The sequence below is a fragment of the Marmota marmota genome, unplaced genomic scaffold (genome assembly GCF_001458135.2).
Source record: "Marmota marmota marmota unplaced genomic scaffold, marMar, whole genome shotgun sequence".
In the NCBI taxonomy this organism is placed as follows: Eukaryota; Metazoa; Chordata; class Mammalia; order Rodentia; family Sciuridae; genus Marmota; species Marmota marmota.
This window is the reverse complement of record NW_025999999.1, coordinates 6,284,395-6,297,255: the sequence shown is the minus strand read 5'-3', so window position 1 is coordinate 6,297,255 and position 12,861 is coordinate 6,284,395. Positions and strand designations below refer to the sequence as shown.

The window sequence follows — 12,861 nt, the reverse complement described above, 5'->3', positions numbered from 1 at the left end:
TTTTTTTTTTTTTTTTTTTTTTTTTTGGAAGAGCTTCTGGTACAATATGGAGCACCATGGGCTGCAATTTCACACTCCACAGCACATTCCCCCTAAAGCTACTTTCTTCTTCTTTTTTTTTTCATCTAAGACCCCCTAATTTCTGCTTCCTCGCTCTCTCCCTTGCTCCCTCCCTCCTGCTCTTACTCTTCTTTTCCCGCTTTTGTTCCCAATATTTGGGCACCCGACGTGAAGCCCGGGGGGCCTGACTCCCGCCTGGCCCCGCCCGTCGGGACTGTTGGTCCTGTTGAGGCCGCGCGCACGTGCTGGGCTTTTATCCTCCCTAGCCCCTCCCCCTCTAACCCCGCTTCCCCTCACTAGAGGTCCCAGCGATCCGCCCGACCCTTCGCAGTCCCTTTGAGGGGCAACGACAATGCAAGCCACTTGGTCACCAAAGCGGCCTCTTAGCGGCACGGGTCAGCCAGGTGGCTGCCGCCTGAGGGTCACTGGACAAGGAGGCTGAAAAATAGTGAATCCAAGAGAAATCTGGCCAGCAGGGAGGGTAGGAGAGGAGGGCCCACATCAAAGAACTAGATAGATGTGTGTGTGTGTGTGTGTGTGTGTGTGTGTGTGTGTGATGTGTCAGAGAAATCCTAGTCCTCCTGGCTCAGACCTGACACCGCCTGTCCCCCCTCCCCAGACACGCATGGACCTCCGTACAGCTAAAGGGATCACTCATTCCACAGCCTACAGGAAGGACCAGCTGCCACTACAGGCATAGTCCCTTTTCTTCTTTATGCCTCAGTTGTTTCACCTGTAAAATGGGGATACTTGTCTACTCTATGGAGTTAACCAAAAGGCATTTTGAAAAACAAACATTTCTATAGTAGATTAAGGAACAGCTTTTTGAATCCTTGGCCTTCCACAAAAAGGAAAAGGAAGGACCTGAGAGGGGTGTTTTCCATTGAATTCCAATTCTGTAAAGCTTTCTGGGGATTCTTGCTGCAGACCTTTTCTGTGTTCTTCTCTTTTGGATCTTCCCTGTTTTCCTTTTGACTATACCCCATCCAGGTTTATCACTCTGCTCTATCCTTCTTGCCACTCCTAGGTTCCCACTTCCTACCCCCCTCTACCAGCAGCTGGAGGATCAGTTAAATTCCTCACACACACACACACACCCAAAAGCCAAGTTAATTGCGGCCTGAGGCGCGGTCCCCTTCGGCCAGTCCTCCAAAATCTCTGGGAGGAGCTGGGCCATTGACGGAAATCCCGTTGGGTCTGGTTGCAAACAAAGAGAGTTGGTCCTCCCAGGACTTGAAGTCAACTTGCCAAACCCACAGCGGAGATGAGATGATGCGGAGAGGCCTGTCTGATGGGGGAGACATAACGGCTGGAGAGAGGAGGAGGAGAAAGAGGATGTGAAAGGGACAGGGACGCTAAGGGAACTGAGAAGGCACCTGTATCCGGAAGGCCTGAAGAGGCTGCTTTGGGCAAAGCCAAAGTCCCCACCGAGCCAGCTCCCCTCCCCTCCCGGAGCTAGGGTGAGAAAGTCCGACCCAGGCTGAGTGTTGGTGGAGAAGTAATGATTAACCTTCCTCTCAACCGGGCCGAGCCAGCGGCCTGACTCTGCCGCGGTCGAGGGATGTAGTGAGGGCGGATCCGAGGCGACCTTAGCGCTATCAGCCACTGCCACTGCAGCGGTGGGGACTGCGGAGGGAGGGGACAGACAGCATCAAGAGGCAGCCAAAAGGGATCGGAGTGCAAGGCAAAGGGATCGCAACTGCGGGTGTCAGGAAACCAGGGAAAGCGAAATAGCCACAGACGGTACGCAGGGAAAGTAAAGGCCAAATGCGGGCCTGGGCGCGCGGCTGGGCAGCGCTGAGGAATAGTTGGAGAGGGGCGGGAGCACCCGGGCCGAGTTTCCCCGGAGTTGGGAGCAGACACCAAATCTACCGTCTCGGATCCATCCGCAGCGCGCGCTCCCCCCCTTCCTCCTCTCCCAGCTGCTGTGTGGATGCGAGGAGCAGGCGGTGCGCCAGAGCCGGGAGCGGGCAAGGCAGGGGGAGACCCGCCTGCGAGACAGGGAGGCCGGCCGAAGAGCAGGGCCGCCCAGGCGAGGACAGGCTGCAAGGTGGCTGGAAACAAAGGACCGGAGCGAAGGGGAGAGGGGACACCGAGTCAAGAGGGGCTGGCTGAAACAGGGAGAGGCCCAAGGAAAGGGGGTCTCTCAGGGGACCCGCCAAGGTTTGTATATTCCTGCCTTCTCTCACATCCAGCCTAGAGCCAGGACGCCCTGGGGGTTCTTGGCTCGCCGTTTGTGGCCTGGGGTTGGGCTGGGGGTGTTGCTGCAGCTGTGGGGGCCGTGCAAGTGTGCATGCGAGTGTGAGCGCGAGTGTGTGCGACGCTTTGGGCAGGCGAGGGAAGGGATAAGGAGGGGAGGGCCTTCGCTGTAGGGTTAGACCCCTGCCCCAGGCGACTGCAACTCTCTGCCCTCCACCCTCCGGCGGGCCAGAGATTCCCCGCACTTGAAACAAAAGGCCTGAACCGAATCATTCAGGAGACAGGGCAAGATCTCTTTCTGGAAAAAAAGAAAAAAAAAGTGCCTTGATTTGAGATTTTAAGGGTTACCTGCATCCAGAATTATCGCTTAACTTTCTGTAACTGTTCCTAGAAAAGAAAAGGTGCGAAATAAATCTGGGATAGTAGGTCCAGGCCCGGTAGTTTGTCCTGCCACGTCTAGACCTGCGGTAGGGTCTAGACCCGCGGCTAACGAATATGTTGAAGAAACTGACTAGTGGAGGAATACCCTTGCAATTTCTAAATCAATTAAAGAGAATTTCTTAAGTGTCTGCTTGGAGGCAGCGCATCTTTTGGTGAGGGGATGGTGTGAGTGTGTGTTTAAGTGTTGAGGGTGCATAAAAAGTATGTGAGGGGGGTGGCCAAGGGTGTTTAGGCAAACAGCTGTGTTCCAGGCGGGGCTGAGCTGGGAGCCAGGCCCCGCATCCAGCACCTCCCCCTCCTCTCTCTGCCCTCAGCCGAGGCTGCTCGGAGGCCAAGGCCTCCTCAGCCTCTTCCAGCGGGGCCGCCAATCAATCCTGCAGGTCAACACAGCAATTAATAACGGGGTGAGGAGGCCTGGCAAAAGAGGGCGGGAGGCGTCAGGCTGTGTCTCCCCCAGGCTCTGAGGACCCGGCAGCGGGACCAGGGAGAGGGAGGGGTCTCCGAGGGTAGAAAGAAGCCTGGGAAGTCAGCTTGAGTCATGGAGTGGGTTCAGAACCCCAGGAGGGAGAGACAGAGGAACAGCGCGGGGGAGCCAGGGAACCAGAGAGCCACTAGGACAGATCGGCGGAGAAAAAGGGAGGACATAAATAAACGTCTTATTTTTATGGTTCTGGGGGTACAGGCTACACTATCTGAAGACCACAATTGACCTAGTTACTGAATCTCTCCCCTTTCCCCTTCCTTCACCCTTTCCTGATGGTTTTCGCTGCTTAGAAACAGGCTCAGCGAGACCAAATAAAACCCGCATCCTTCGCAAACCCGGTTGCGGCGGTTGCGCCTGGGAGTCCGGCAGGCAGGTTGGTTAGTGCGTGTCTGTCACTGTCATTTTGAACTCATGGGGAGGGACCAAAAAGGGCACAGGGCCAGTCCAGGGGACAGGGCCCCCAGGGAGTGGTACCCCGGCCAGACGCGGCTTTGGTAAAGAACAGGGAAAGGGAGCGGGAGCAGTGAAGAGAGAAAGAAGGCGGCGAAGGGGCAAGGGCTGAAGACTCTGCGGCTCGGCTGGTGGGGTGCGCCTTGACCCGAGGGGAGAGTTCCTCCTCTCCAACACCGCCCTGCCTCCGGCCTGGCTCCGCGGCTCCTCCCCGCCCTTGCCTAGCTGCGCCTGCCAGAAGTGGGAGCCCTGCTTGGGGAAAGGAGGGAAGGGAACCGGAGTCTGGTATGCAGGCTTGTCCTACGGTCAGGAACCGATAGGCACAGGTTCCCCGGGTATGCGGAAAACGCCCTGGGCTCTTCTAAAGTATCCCAGGTAATTGGGGATGAGGACCCTGACACGTGCACAAGGATGTCCCCCGTGCTCTGCCTCCTTCTTCCTGAGAGTGGAGAGGGGGACTCCACACAACTGCTGGAAGACTTGCTGAGACTGGGAACCCACTCCATGCACCTCAGGCCTGCCTAGAGGGAAAATAGAAACGTGGTAGTTCCAGGAGTCTAAGCAAACCGGACAGAGGAAAGGGCATCAGAAGGCAAAAAATATTCTGACAGAAGAAGAGAGAAGCCCTGGACAGGAAAGGAAGGAAGGGGGAGAGAGGTTCCCAGGAAGACCCAGCCATTAGGTCTGTCCTTGGGCTGCATATTTATACGGTCGAGGGGGTGCACAGATGGGCTCTCAATTGAATTCCATCTTCAACACCATCAGAGATTGATTTTGTACTCGCTTTTAATTTTGCCATAATTAATTAGATCATTACAACTGTTTGCTATTGATCTCCCTACTTAAACCTCTGGTGCAGAGGGTCTGCCCACAGCCCTAAAAACCCAGGAGGCCACCGTTTACACTTCTAAAGGCCCAGGTTCTTCCAGTCAGGGCAAGAACTGGGAGGAGAATGGGGACAGCCCAATCAAGAAGCTAGAGCAAGGGTAGTACTGGGGGGGGGGGGCATGAGTTATCAGCTGAAAAAAAAACAAGGAGAACTTGAGCTGGGTGAGTGGGGAGGGGAGAAATGAGATTTGGGAAAGGTGAGGAGTGAGGCTTTGACCTCTATGGAAGTATTTGGAAAACTCTGGAAACCCAACCCAGCCCTCTTCCTTCCCACCAATCCCCAACTAAACTTGGGTTCTTGGCTTGCCACCCCTGCACTACACCAGGACATGTAATGGACAGTCAAAGCTGAGTTGGCAGGCCTGGGGGTGGAGGAGGGGGGAAAAATCAGCCTTCAGTCAGCACTTGAGTTGACAGTTTCAGATTCTCCTCCCTATCTGGGTCCCCTGGGGTGCCATCTTTTCCCTAGGCCTCCCTTGAACCTCTCCTGATTTGGGGGGCAGAGCCTCCCCTCCCCCCACCCCATAGGAGCATCAACACTAGTGCTCATAATCAAATATACAAGACTCTTACAGGTGCACACAGGTATGTGTACTCAGTGTTTCCTACCCACTAGCATAGGCACAGAGGCCCACACTCACATCTCCCTTCCCACTAGAAACTAAGGCCTTCCCAACACTCTCAACTTGGAAGAAGTTGGGCAAAATATATATGCTCTGAGAAAAGTTGAAAGATCAAGTCCTAAACACCCAAGAGGAAGGAAAAACCAAGTACTCCAAAGACGTATGAGAAGTTGTAAGACTAACGTTTTCTGGGTGGAAAGTTTTCATTAGAAGATTTAAAGGACACCAGGAGGGAAGGGCCTGGAAGTCCCAGGGGTGAGAAGAGTCCGCAGGGATTCTGTCCCCAGCCCTTATGGTACAGCTGGGTACCAAACACAGGAAAGAAAAAAGAGTGGGATGCGTTCTTGGTTTGGCCGCCAGAAGCCCTCTGATGCTCCCCACACCATTGCCCGAGACGCTGACCAGTCTCTCCTCGCGCTTACCTGCCCGACCCGCGTGCTGTTCCATACTCTGCTCCCGGCCGCCTGGGCCTGGCTTCCCAGCTTCTCTGCGGCGGGACAGTGCGTCTCGCCTTGGCCGCCGCCGCCCGGAGATCTGGGATCAGCCACCCAAGACCGAGCGGCTCAGATAACCCAGGCTGCCAGCCGCCTCGGCGGTGCGCTTCGCTTGCGCCCGCGCTCACACAACCCGCGGCGCAGAGGCACAGCAGCCAGCAGAGGAGCCCCGGGCTCTCCGCCTCGCGCACACGCGCGTACACGCGCGGAGGCCCCCAGCCAGCCGCAGGCACCCTTGCTGCCTGAGGCGCCTAAAGACCGAATCCCGGGTCTAGACGCCTGCACACCCTCTCACCCCACCCCCTCTTCTTCACTGTCACACGCTCCCCTTCAGTGTACAGCCTCCAGCGCAGGGGCGTCCTCGCTCCCCAACTTTGTGTGGTAACCCTTCCCCAGGACTCTCGGCACTCTCCCCATCCTACTCTCTGGACCATCAGGCTCCACTGCCTGTCACGCGCCTTCAGGTCTCAAGCTCAGTCTCCAAGATACAGTAGTGCTCCAACTTTCACAGGCCATGCAGTCGTTCCCAGAGGTCCCTGTCTCCAATATATTCATTGTGAGCTGCTCACGAAATCCTTCATAAGCTCTCCCACTCTGGATCACTTTTCTTCTTATTTTTTAAAACAATCAAACGAAAAGAAAAAGTACTGGCTTCCTTGCGTCTGAACAGATGAGGAGGACCAGGGAAAGGGGAGGAAAGTCCCATCCCTCTCACACTCATTTAGACTGCCACTTGAACATGCCCTTTTACAATATTCTGGAATCCCTTACCCTAAGACTCTGGGGCCCTTGGACTCACACCCACTTTGAGCACACTGATGTTTTAATCCCTTATCAAAGGTCCAACCCTATTCCCTACACCAAACCCTCCCTATCTGAAATTTATAACTCTTACACCTTGGTCTAATTCTCCTTCAAACCTTCCATACTCCACTTTTTTTGATGGGTACCAGCTTGTAGTCCTTCCTACTTTTTACACACACATACCCCACTCATGAGCACTAGTGTTTCCATACCTATCCTCTCCATGGTCTCCCTATTCATTTGCTCCACTTTATTCTGCCACCCTCTCTGAGAGGTTGTCAACTCTGAGAGGTTGTCAAGGAAAATGTGGGGTAAGCCCATGTGCAGATAGAGGCTTGTGGCTGGCCTTAGCTCTCTCTCTCTCTCTTCCTTTCTTTCTACACACACACACACACACACACACACACACACACACACACACTGGCCCAGAAGACAGGTTCTAAGGCAAGGGGTGGAGCTCAGGTTCACAGGGCTCACAGGCCCATTTCCCTCAGGAACTGGAAGTTGTCTCCTGGAACTTCAACTGATCTTCTTCTAGAAAGATTATGCATCTACTGTCAGGAAGCTCCAAGGCAAAACTTGTATCATGGTTCCTTGACTTAAGTTTTAAAAAAACCTTCCTACAGGAACATGACTTTCTGCCATTTCAGACAAATCCAATCATGGCCAATTGTCATCTGACCAATTTTGTTTTTTAACAGTGCTGGGGATTGAAGCCAGGGCCTCAAGAATGCTAGGCAAGTGCTCCGCCACTGAGCTACACTCTCAGTCCCATCTTACCAGTGTTTTAAAATTTTAAATGTTAGACCTCGGTGTTTATTTTCTCTTTTTTTATTGGTGATTTCCCAACCCAAGTGCATAAAAACAAAACTATTTTTTCTTTTTGTTATAACTGAACAACATTTCTTTTTGTTATAACTGAACATTTCCAAGGGCAAGAGAACAGCATTAATAAATGAAACTTTAAGCACACACATATATAATTATCCATTATATACACATGAGAGGATCACACATAATTAGTGTCTCATTGTCACCTATTCAGAACCACACCCAGTCCCACACAAGGGATGTGACCTGCGCACACCTCTGCACAGCTCTTTTTGCCTTTGTTTCTTCTTCTCTAAAATAATGATAATAATTTCCCTTTCCCTTTTCAAAAGTTTCTTGGGAGAAAATGTGCATGCACCTGATTCATAAAATGTAAGGTATGACCATACTTAACATCAGGTGCTCTTGACAGAGACAGAAACTGAGACCCAATGTCCTTGACTTGACACATAGGGAGGTACCTACTTGGGAACCAGGTGTTTTTAACTGGGGACACACACACTCAGCTTAGTGCCTCCTGCTTGCTGCTGAGCTGTCTGGTCACAGTTACCTGAACACAGGGCCCAGGGTTGGGGCAGTGCCAGGACCAGGGCCTGGGCCCAGGGGAAGGCAGCTGAGGCCATTGTGCTAAGCAGCCTGTGGCATACTGGAGGGGCTATGAGGAGGAAGGAAACTTCTTTGCTCTTGGATCTGATATTCTTTCTCCAAAGCCAACAAAGTGATGCTACAATGTTGAGCCCTGTATCTCAAGCCCCTCCAGCCTCCTCCCTCTGGCTGTGCTTCTCTTTGTCTCCTAGCCCTTACCCCTGTCCCACACTGTCTCTGGAGCCCTTTTGCTCATTGCCCACCCCATTGATTGAAAGTCTCTCTCAGGTTCTCCAAGGAATCCCAGGAAAAATGATCCGCCAGCCTATTGATTCTTCATTAGAATTACATTTTCACGTGTGCTAAATTGGTTTTAAAAGCTTTTTCTGTTGTTATTGTCTTGTCAGACCCTGCGGTCCAGGGCAAACCAAGTTTAAACGTTGTGGCTTCTTAGGGGGAAAAAAATCACCAGGGCTGGGTCTGTGATTACCTACTTTTCTGCCTTATTGTTGTCATGATGACAATTGTGATTTGGTTTAAGTATCTTTAAGAAAAGGGCCCTGTAGGAGACTACTTAGGTCAGGCTGGAGCTGGCTAGTGAGGAATCTGAAGCCCCTGGAGGAAAGACACCAGAGCAATTTTTCTTTTACTGAAATTAAACTTAGCACTTGAACTTGTTTCAATTGCTTCTGGGACAAGAGGAAAGGCAAAAGTTTAAGAAATCATTTTTATTTCCTTATTCCCCTTCCAGAAAGAATAGAGAATAGAAAACACAGCCCCACTTATTCTAGCTCTCTTCCTGCTCCCTTAAGTAGCTGGTGTGTGTATTTTGTGTGTGTGTGTGTGTGTTTTCTACCAGGTGCAAGGGAGTGGCCACATCTCCTGCTTTTAGCAGGGCAGAAGCCCAGTTACTAGGATACTGGTAAACATTATACTCTGCACTGGCCAGGGAGGAGAGAATCCAAATAAGGAGGAAGAAGAGGGAAGAGAGAGGCAGAGATGGGTAGAGTAAGGAAAAGAGAGACCCAGAAATGCATGGATTCTAGCCCCAGACTGAGGGGTGGGGAGATACGAAAGAGGGAGAGAGAATCAGGGACAGTCTGATGGACAGAGGCAGAGAAGCAAAGGACAGAAGAGGACAGGAAAGAAAGGAAGGGAAGGAGGGGCAAAGGGAAAAGGAAGGAAGATGACATCAGAAGAAAAAAAAGGGGGAAAGGAGAGACCAAGGAAAGGAAATGCACAGAGGAAGGGAAAGAGAAAGGAGAATAAGAAAGGGAAAGAGGAGGCAGAGGAACAAACCCCAGGGAGCTCCTAGCCTCTGCAGCCTGCCCTGCCCCCAGTCCCCTCCTCCCTCTGGCTTGGCAGCAGGCAGGCCCTGCCGGAGAGTGGGCATTGGTGGCGAGGGAGCTGAGGCAGGAGAGCCGAATGTCTCCGTGATGTGTTTATCCCCTAATCAGTTCATTAGTTATAAACAACATGACATTAGAAGTTAGGAGGCAGTTGATATTAATTTTTATTTAACTAGTTGATGTTTAATCCGTCACGCCAGGCTGGGTAGCAGCGAGAAAGATCTTCCTGACACAAAACCAGTTAGAACTTCATAAGGCGCAATCAGTGTCCGCGCATTGAAACAAACAAGAGAGACAGAGACTGAGAGACACAGAGAGACTGAGGCAGCCCCGCCAGAGATAGAGACAGAATGGTGGGGAGAGACGTAACCCAGGTAGAAGGCTGGGGGAAAATCAGCTAAGAAAGACTGAGAGCCCCGAGATGATGGCTTGGCAAGGGACTGGCAGCCCTGTATCCCCGCTCCAAATCCAGCAGGGTCCTCGACGTAACATTCGGGGGACGTCAGCTGGCCCCTGGGAAGGCCCGGGAGGGGCAGCGGAGAGGTGAGGCCAGGGCCCCATCAAGGCCGCTCCAACTACCCGAGCCTTTGAGCGAAGAAGGCGTCCAGTGTGCGGCGGCCTGGCGGGTGGCCAGGGGCTAATGTACCGGCAAAAGGAGGCTCCAGCCCTCTCCCGGGTCTTGAAGCTGAGAACCTCCTCCCTCTCTGCTTCAGAAAGAGCAGGCCTGGCAGGAGAGGAACGGAAAGGAGTTTGTGTCCAGCCGCTCAAGTTGGACAAAGTTTGAATCAGCGGTCAGACTGATTCAATACACTCAAAACAGGGTGTCTGTGCGTGCGTGGGCTCCAGGGTGCTGGCAGTGGGCAAGAGGAAATGGAGAGTTTGGGGGTTCTACAGGTCAGAGAGGGCTTTTCCTTGAGTTTGTCTATGGCTTCATGAGCGTCCCTCCGTGCGAGGCTTGGCGCAGGCTGTTGGCTGTGTGCTCCCGGTGTGGCCGTACTGGCCCCAAGCCTGAAGTCTCCGGCTTGCATGGGCTAAGCACCCCCTCCCCATTCACTCCGCCCCTGACCAGGAGCGTTCGGCTTTTTCCACCTTCCTCCGGGCACTGGCCGGGCAAAGGCTTGGTCACGGCTTCCTGGGCAAGCAGGGGTGGGGGGGCCGGCTGTAGTTTTCCGCTGTCGCGCAGGACACTGTTTGGCGGGGCAGAGGCATCCTTGCCTGCGCGCAGACTCAAGCCGAACGTCTCACCCTTTGCATGTTAATCTGCCTCCACCACGAAAAGGAAATCGCTGAAATTCCGAAGAAAATTGCCTCTTGCCAGCGGTTAATAGTTAACTCGGACAGGAAAGTTCCCAGGGATGGGCGAAAGCCAGGGTGAGAGGCGCAGGGGAGGCGCCCAAGGAGGCGCCCAAAGAGGGCCGCGGCCGTCTGGGCCTCTTCTCCAGCGGGTCGCGCTCCGCACCGTGCGCCTCCCCTCCTCTGGCGGCGGGTCCCTCACCCGTAATTAGCATCGTTTAGTTCACAAAACCTTTCCTGGGAGAAATCTGTTCCCTCATTCCCGGGCTCGGCTCAGCACCTGATTCCGCCGGGTGAGGGGAATAAATCACCACCGCGGCGGGGGAGCCGGACTCAAGCCCGCAGACCGCGGTCGCCAGAGAGGAACAAGTGAGAAAGAGGCGGAGGAGCTAGGAAGACGGTGTAACCTAGCCCAGGGAAAGTGAGGGGCCGCGAAGGGTGACCCAAAGACAGAGAGGGACTCAGAGGCGGAGAAGAAGCCAAAACAGAACAGGGAGATACCGGAAGAGAGAAGAGGCAGGAAAAGACCGAGAAAGAAAAGCGAAAAGAAAAACGAGGAAAGAGAAGTTAGAGAAGAGTGAGGAGGGGGTTTAGGGAGGAGGAGGCAAGAGAATAAAGAAAAATAAAGAAAACCCAAAGAGCCAATGCTTTTGTTTAACTACAAAAACTCCAGCTCAGGCTCTGCAGTGAGAGCGCGCCCCGCGTCGGCCAGGGTCCGCACTGTGGCCTGAGGCCCCGAGGCCCGGCGGGAGCTCCGGCAGCGCGCTCGGGCTCGGAGGCGGGGTCCCACCCAGAACTGAACTCCCCTCCCGAGTTGAAGTTCCGGGGCGCTGGGCGCAAAGGGGCATCTGTGGGGGAAGCGGTGGTGTCTGTGTGGGGGATGCCATTCCGGGGCCCACGGCGGGCGGAGGGGACGGGTAAATAAAAGGCTCCGGGGACTTTCGGCCCCGCTGTGAAGCGGGCGGGGTCCGGGGTTAGGCGGGCGGCGGCAGCGCACTGTAGACCCCCTACGTCCCAGCAGCAGAACTCCCACCCCTGCAGCAGGCCCTGGGAGAAGTTCTAACCTGAGCATCTCCAGCGCCACAACTGTGAGAAAAAACTAACGCGGCGAGAACCGCGACCCGGCGCCAGCGGAGGGCGCATTTCCTGAGCCGCTTCGGCGCGAAAGCGGAGAGACGCGGCGCAGATTCCACCTGCTCTCGGGCCTGGTCCAGCACTGTCCAGGCCAAAGGGAGGGAGGAGGAAAGGAAAAGAGAAAGAAGCAGGGACGGGGCGGTGTGGTGCGGAGGAGGAGAGGAATGAAGAGTGGAAATGCGGGCTGGAGGGGAAGGAAGGCAGGCGTGGGGCGATAGGCAGCATCTCCCCTCGGCTCTCCTCGTGGACACAGTGGGAGTGCCGGTTCCCCTGGCCTCAAGATTGAGAGCCCCTCTGCTTTGGCTCCCATAGGGCGCCACACTGAAGACTGAGACCTCAGCGGGGTTGCTGGAGGCCTCCACCAGCGCGTGGGACCAAGAGTAAAGAGAGAAGGAATTCCCTACCGGCCAGGCAGTCCTTGGGATGACAAACGCCCCCAAATTTTTCAGCCTTTGCTACTTCTTGGTGGATATGGTCCAACCCACTCTGTTCCTCCTCCCTTTTCCTGCCCCTCCCTAGTCGGAGTCAGCACAGAGTTGGAGTGGGAAAATTAGTTTTCCTTGAAAGAGATGGGCGGCTTAGTCAATACCTACTTATGCCCAGAGGCAGAGCTGCAACTGATGCCTAAAGCAGAATTTTTTTAGGCTGGGGAGAATAGGGAGGCAGAGTCTGAGCTGGACCAATTCAGACAGGCAGGGCACCAGTTAGTTGGTAAACCTGGATCTATGTTGTACTGAGCACTGTGGTTTTAGAGGTAAATTCCACACTGACCCTGTTTGCAATGACATTACCTGGTGGCAAAGAGAAATTCTAGGAAGTGTCAAGATGTGAATCCTAAGGGTGACTGAGATACAGTGAAAGACAATTGGGGGATGTCAGGGAGCACTTGAAACAGGAGGGACTTGCAAATTACTAAATGTACCATAAATGCAGGGGACAAGTAAGTGACATTTTTTTGCAGACAAAAGGAGCATCAAGAGAAAAGTTATGGAGCTGGGCGCCATGGCGCATGCCTGTAATCCCAGCAGCTCTGGAGGCTGAGGCAGGAGGATCCTGAGTTCAAAGCCAGCCTCAGTAAAAGTGAGGCACTAAGCAACTCAGTGAGACCCTGTCTCTAAAAAATAGGGCTGGGCATATGGCTCAGTGGTTGAGTGCCCTTGGGTTCAATCCCCGGTACCCCCCCGAGCCCCACCCAAAAGAGAAAAGGTATGGGAGCCAGGAGTAGT

The 12,861-nt window shown here is 53.8% G+C and overlaps 1 protein-coding gene and 2 long non-coding RNA genes across 4 annotated transcripts in view; 1 reads left to right on the top strand and 2 right to left on the bottom strand.

Annotated features, from left to right (window-relative positions):
- Pax2 (paired box 2) overlaps nt 1–5,793 on the bottom strand; it is an 87,720-nt gene extending 81,927 nt beyond the window's left edge. For both annotated transcript variants that reach the window (XM_015494885.2, XM_015494890.2), the window contains exon 1: nt 5,568–5,793. In XM_015494885.2, coding sequence (XP_015350371.1) covers nt 5,568–5,592 — 25 coding nt within the window. In that variant the 5' untranslated portion in view covers nt 5,593–5,793. The remainder of the gene's footprint in view (nt 1–5,567) is intronic.
- Nucleotides 1,535–2,828, top strand: LOC125617975. Its single transcript, XR_007349116.1, has 2 exons — nt 1,535–1,803; nt 1,983–2,828. It is a non-coding gene; the product is annotated as an uncharacterized LOC125617975 (long non-coding RNA).
- Nucleotides 5,794–9,348: 3,555 nt separating the features above from the next.
- LOC125617974 lies at nt 9,349–12,165 on the bottom strand. Its single transcript, XR_007349115.1, has 2 exons — nt 11,566–12,165; nt 9,349–9,932 (listed from the first exon to the last, which is right to left on the bottom strand). It is a non-coding gene; the product is annotated as an uncharacterized LOC125617974 (long non-coding RNA).
- Between the last annotated feature and the right edge of the window lie 696 nt (nt 12,166–12,861).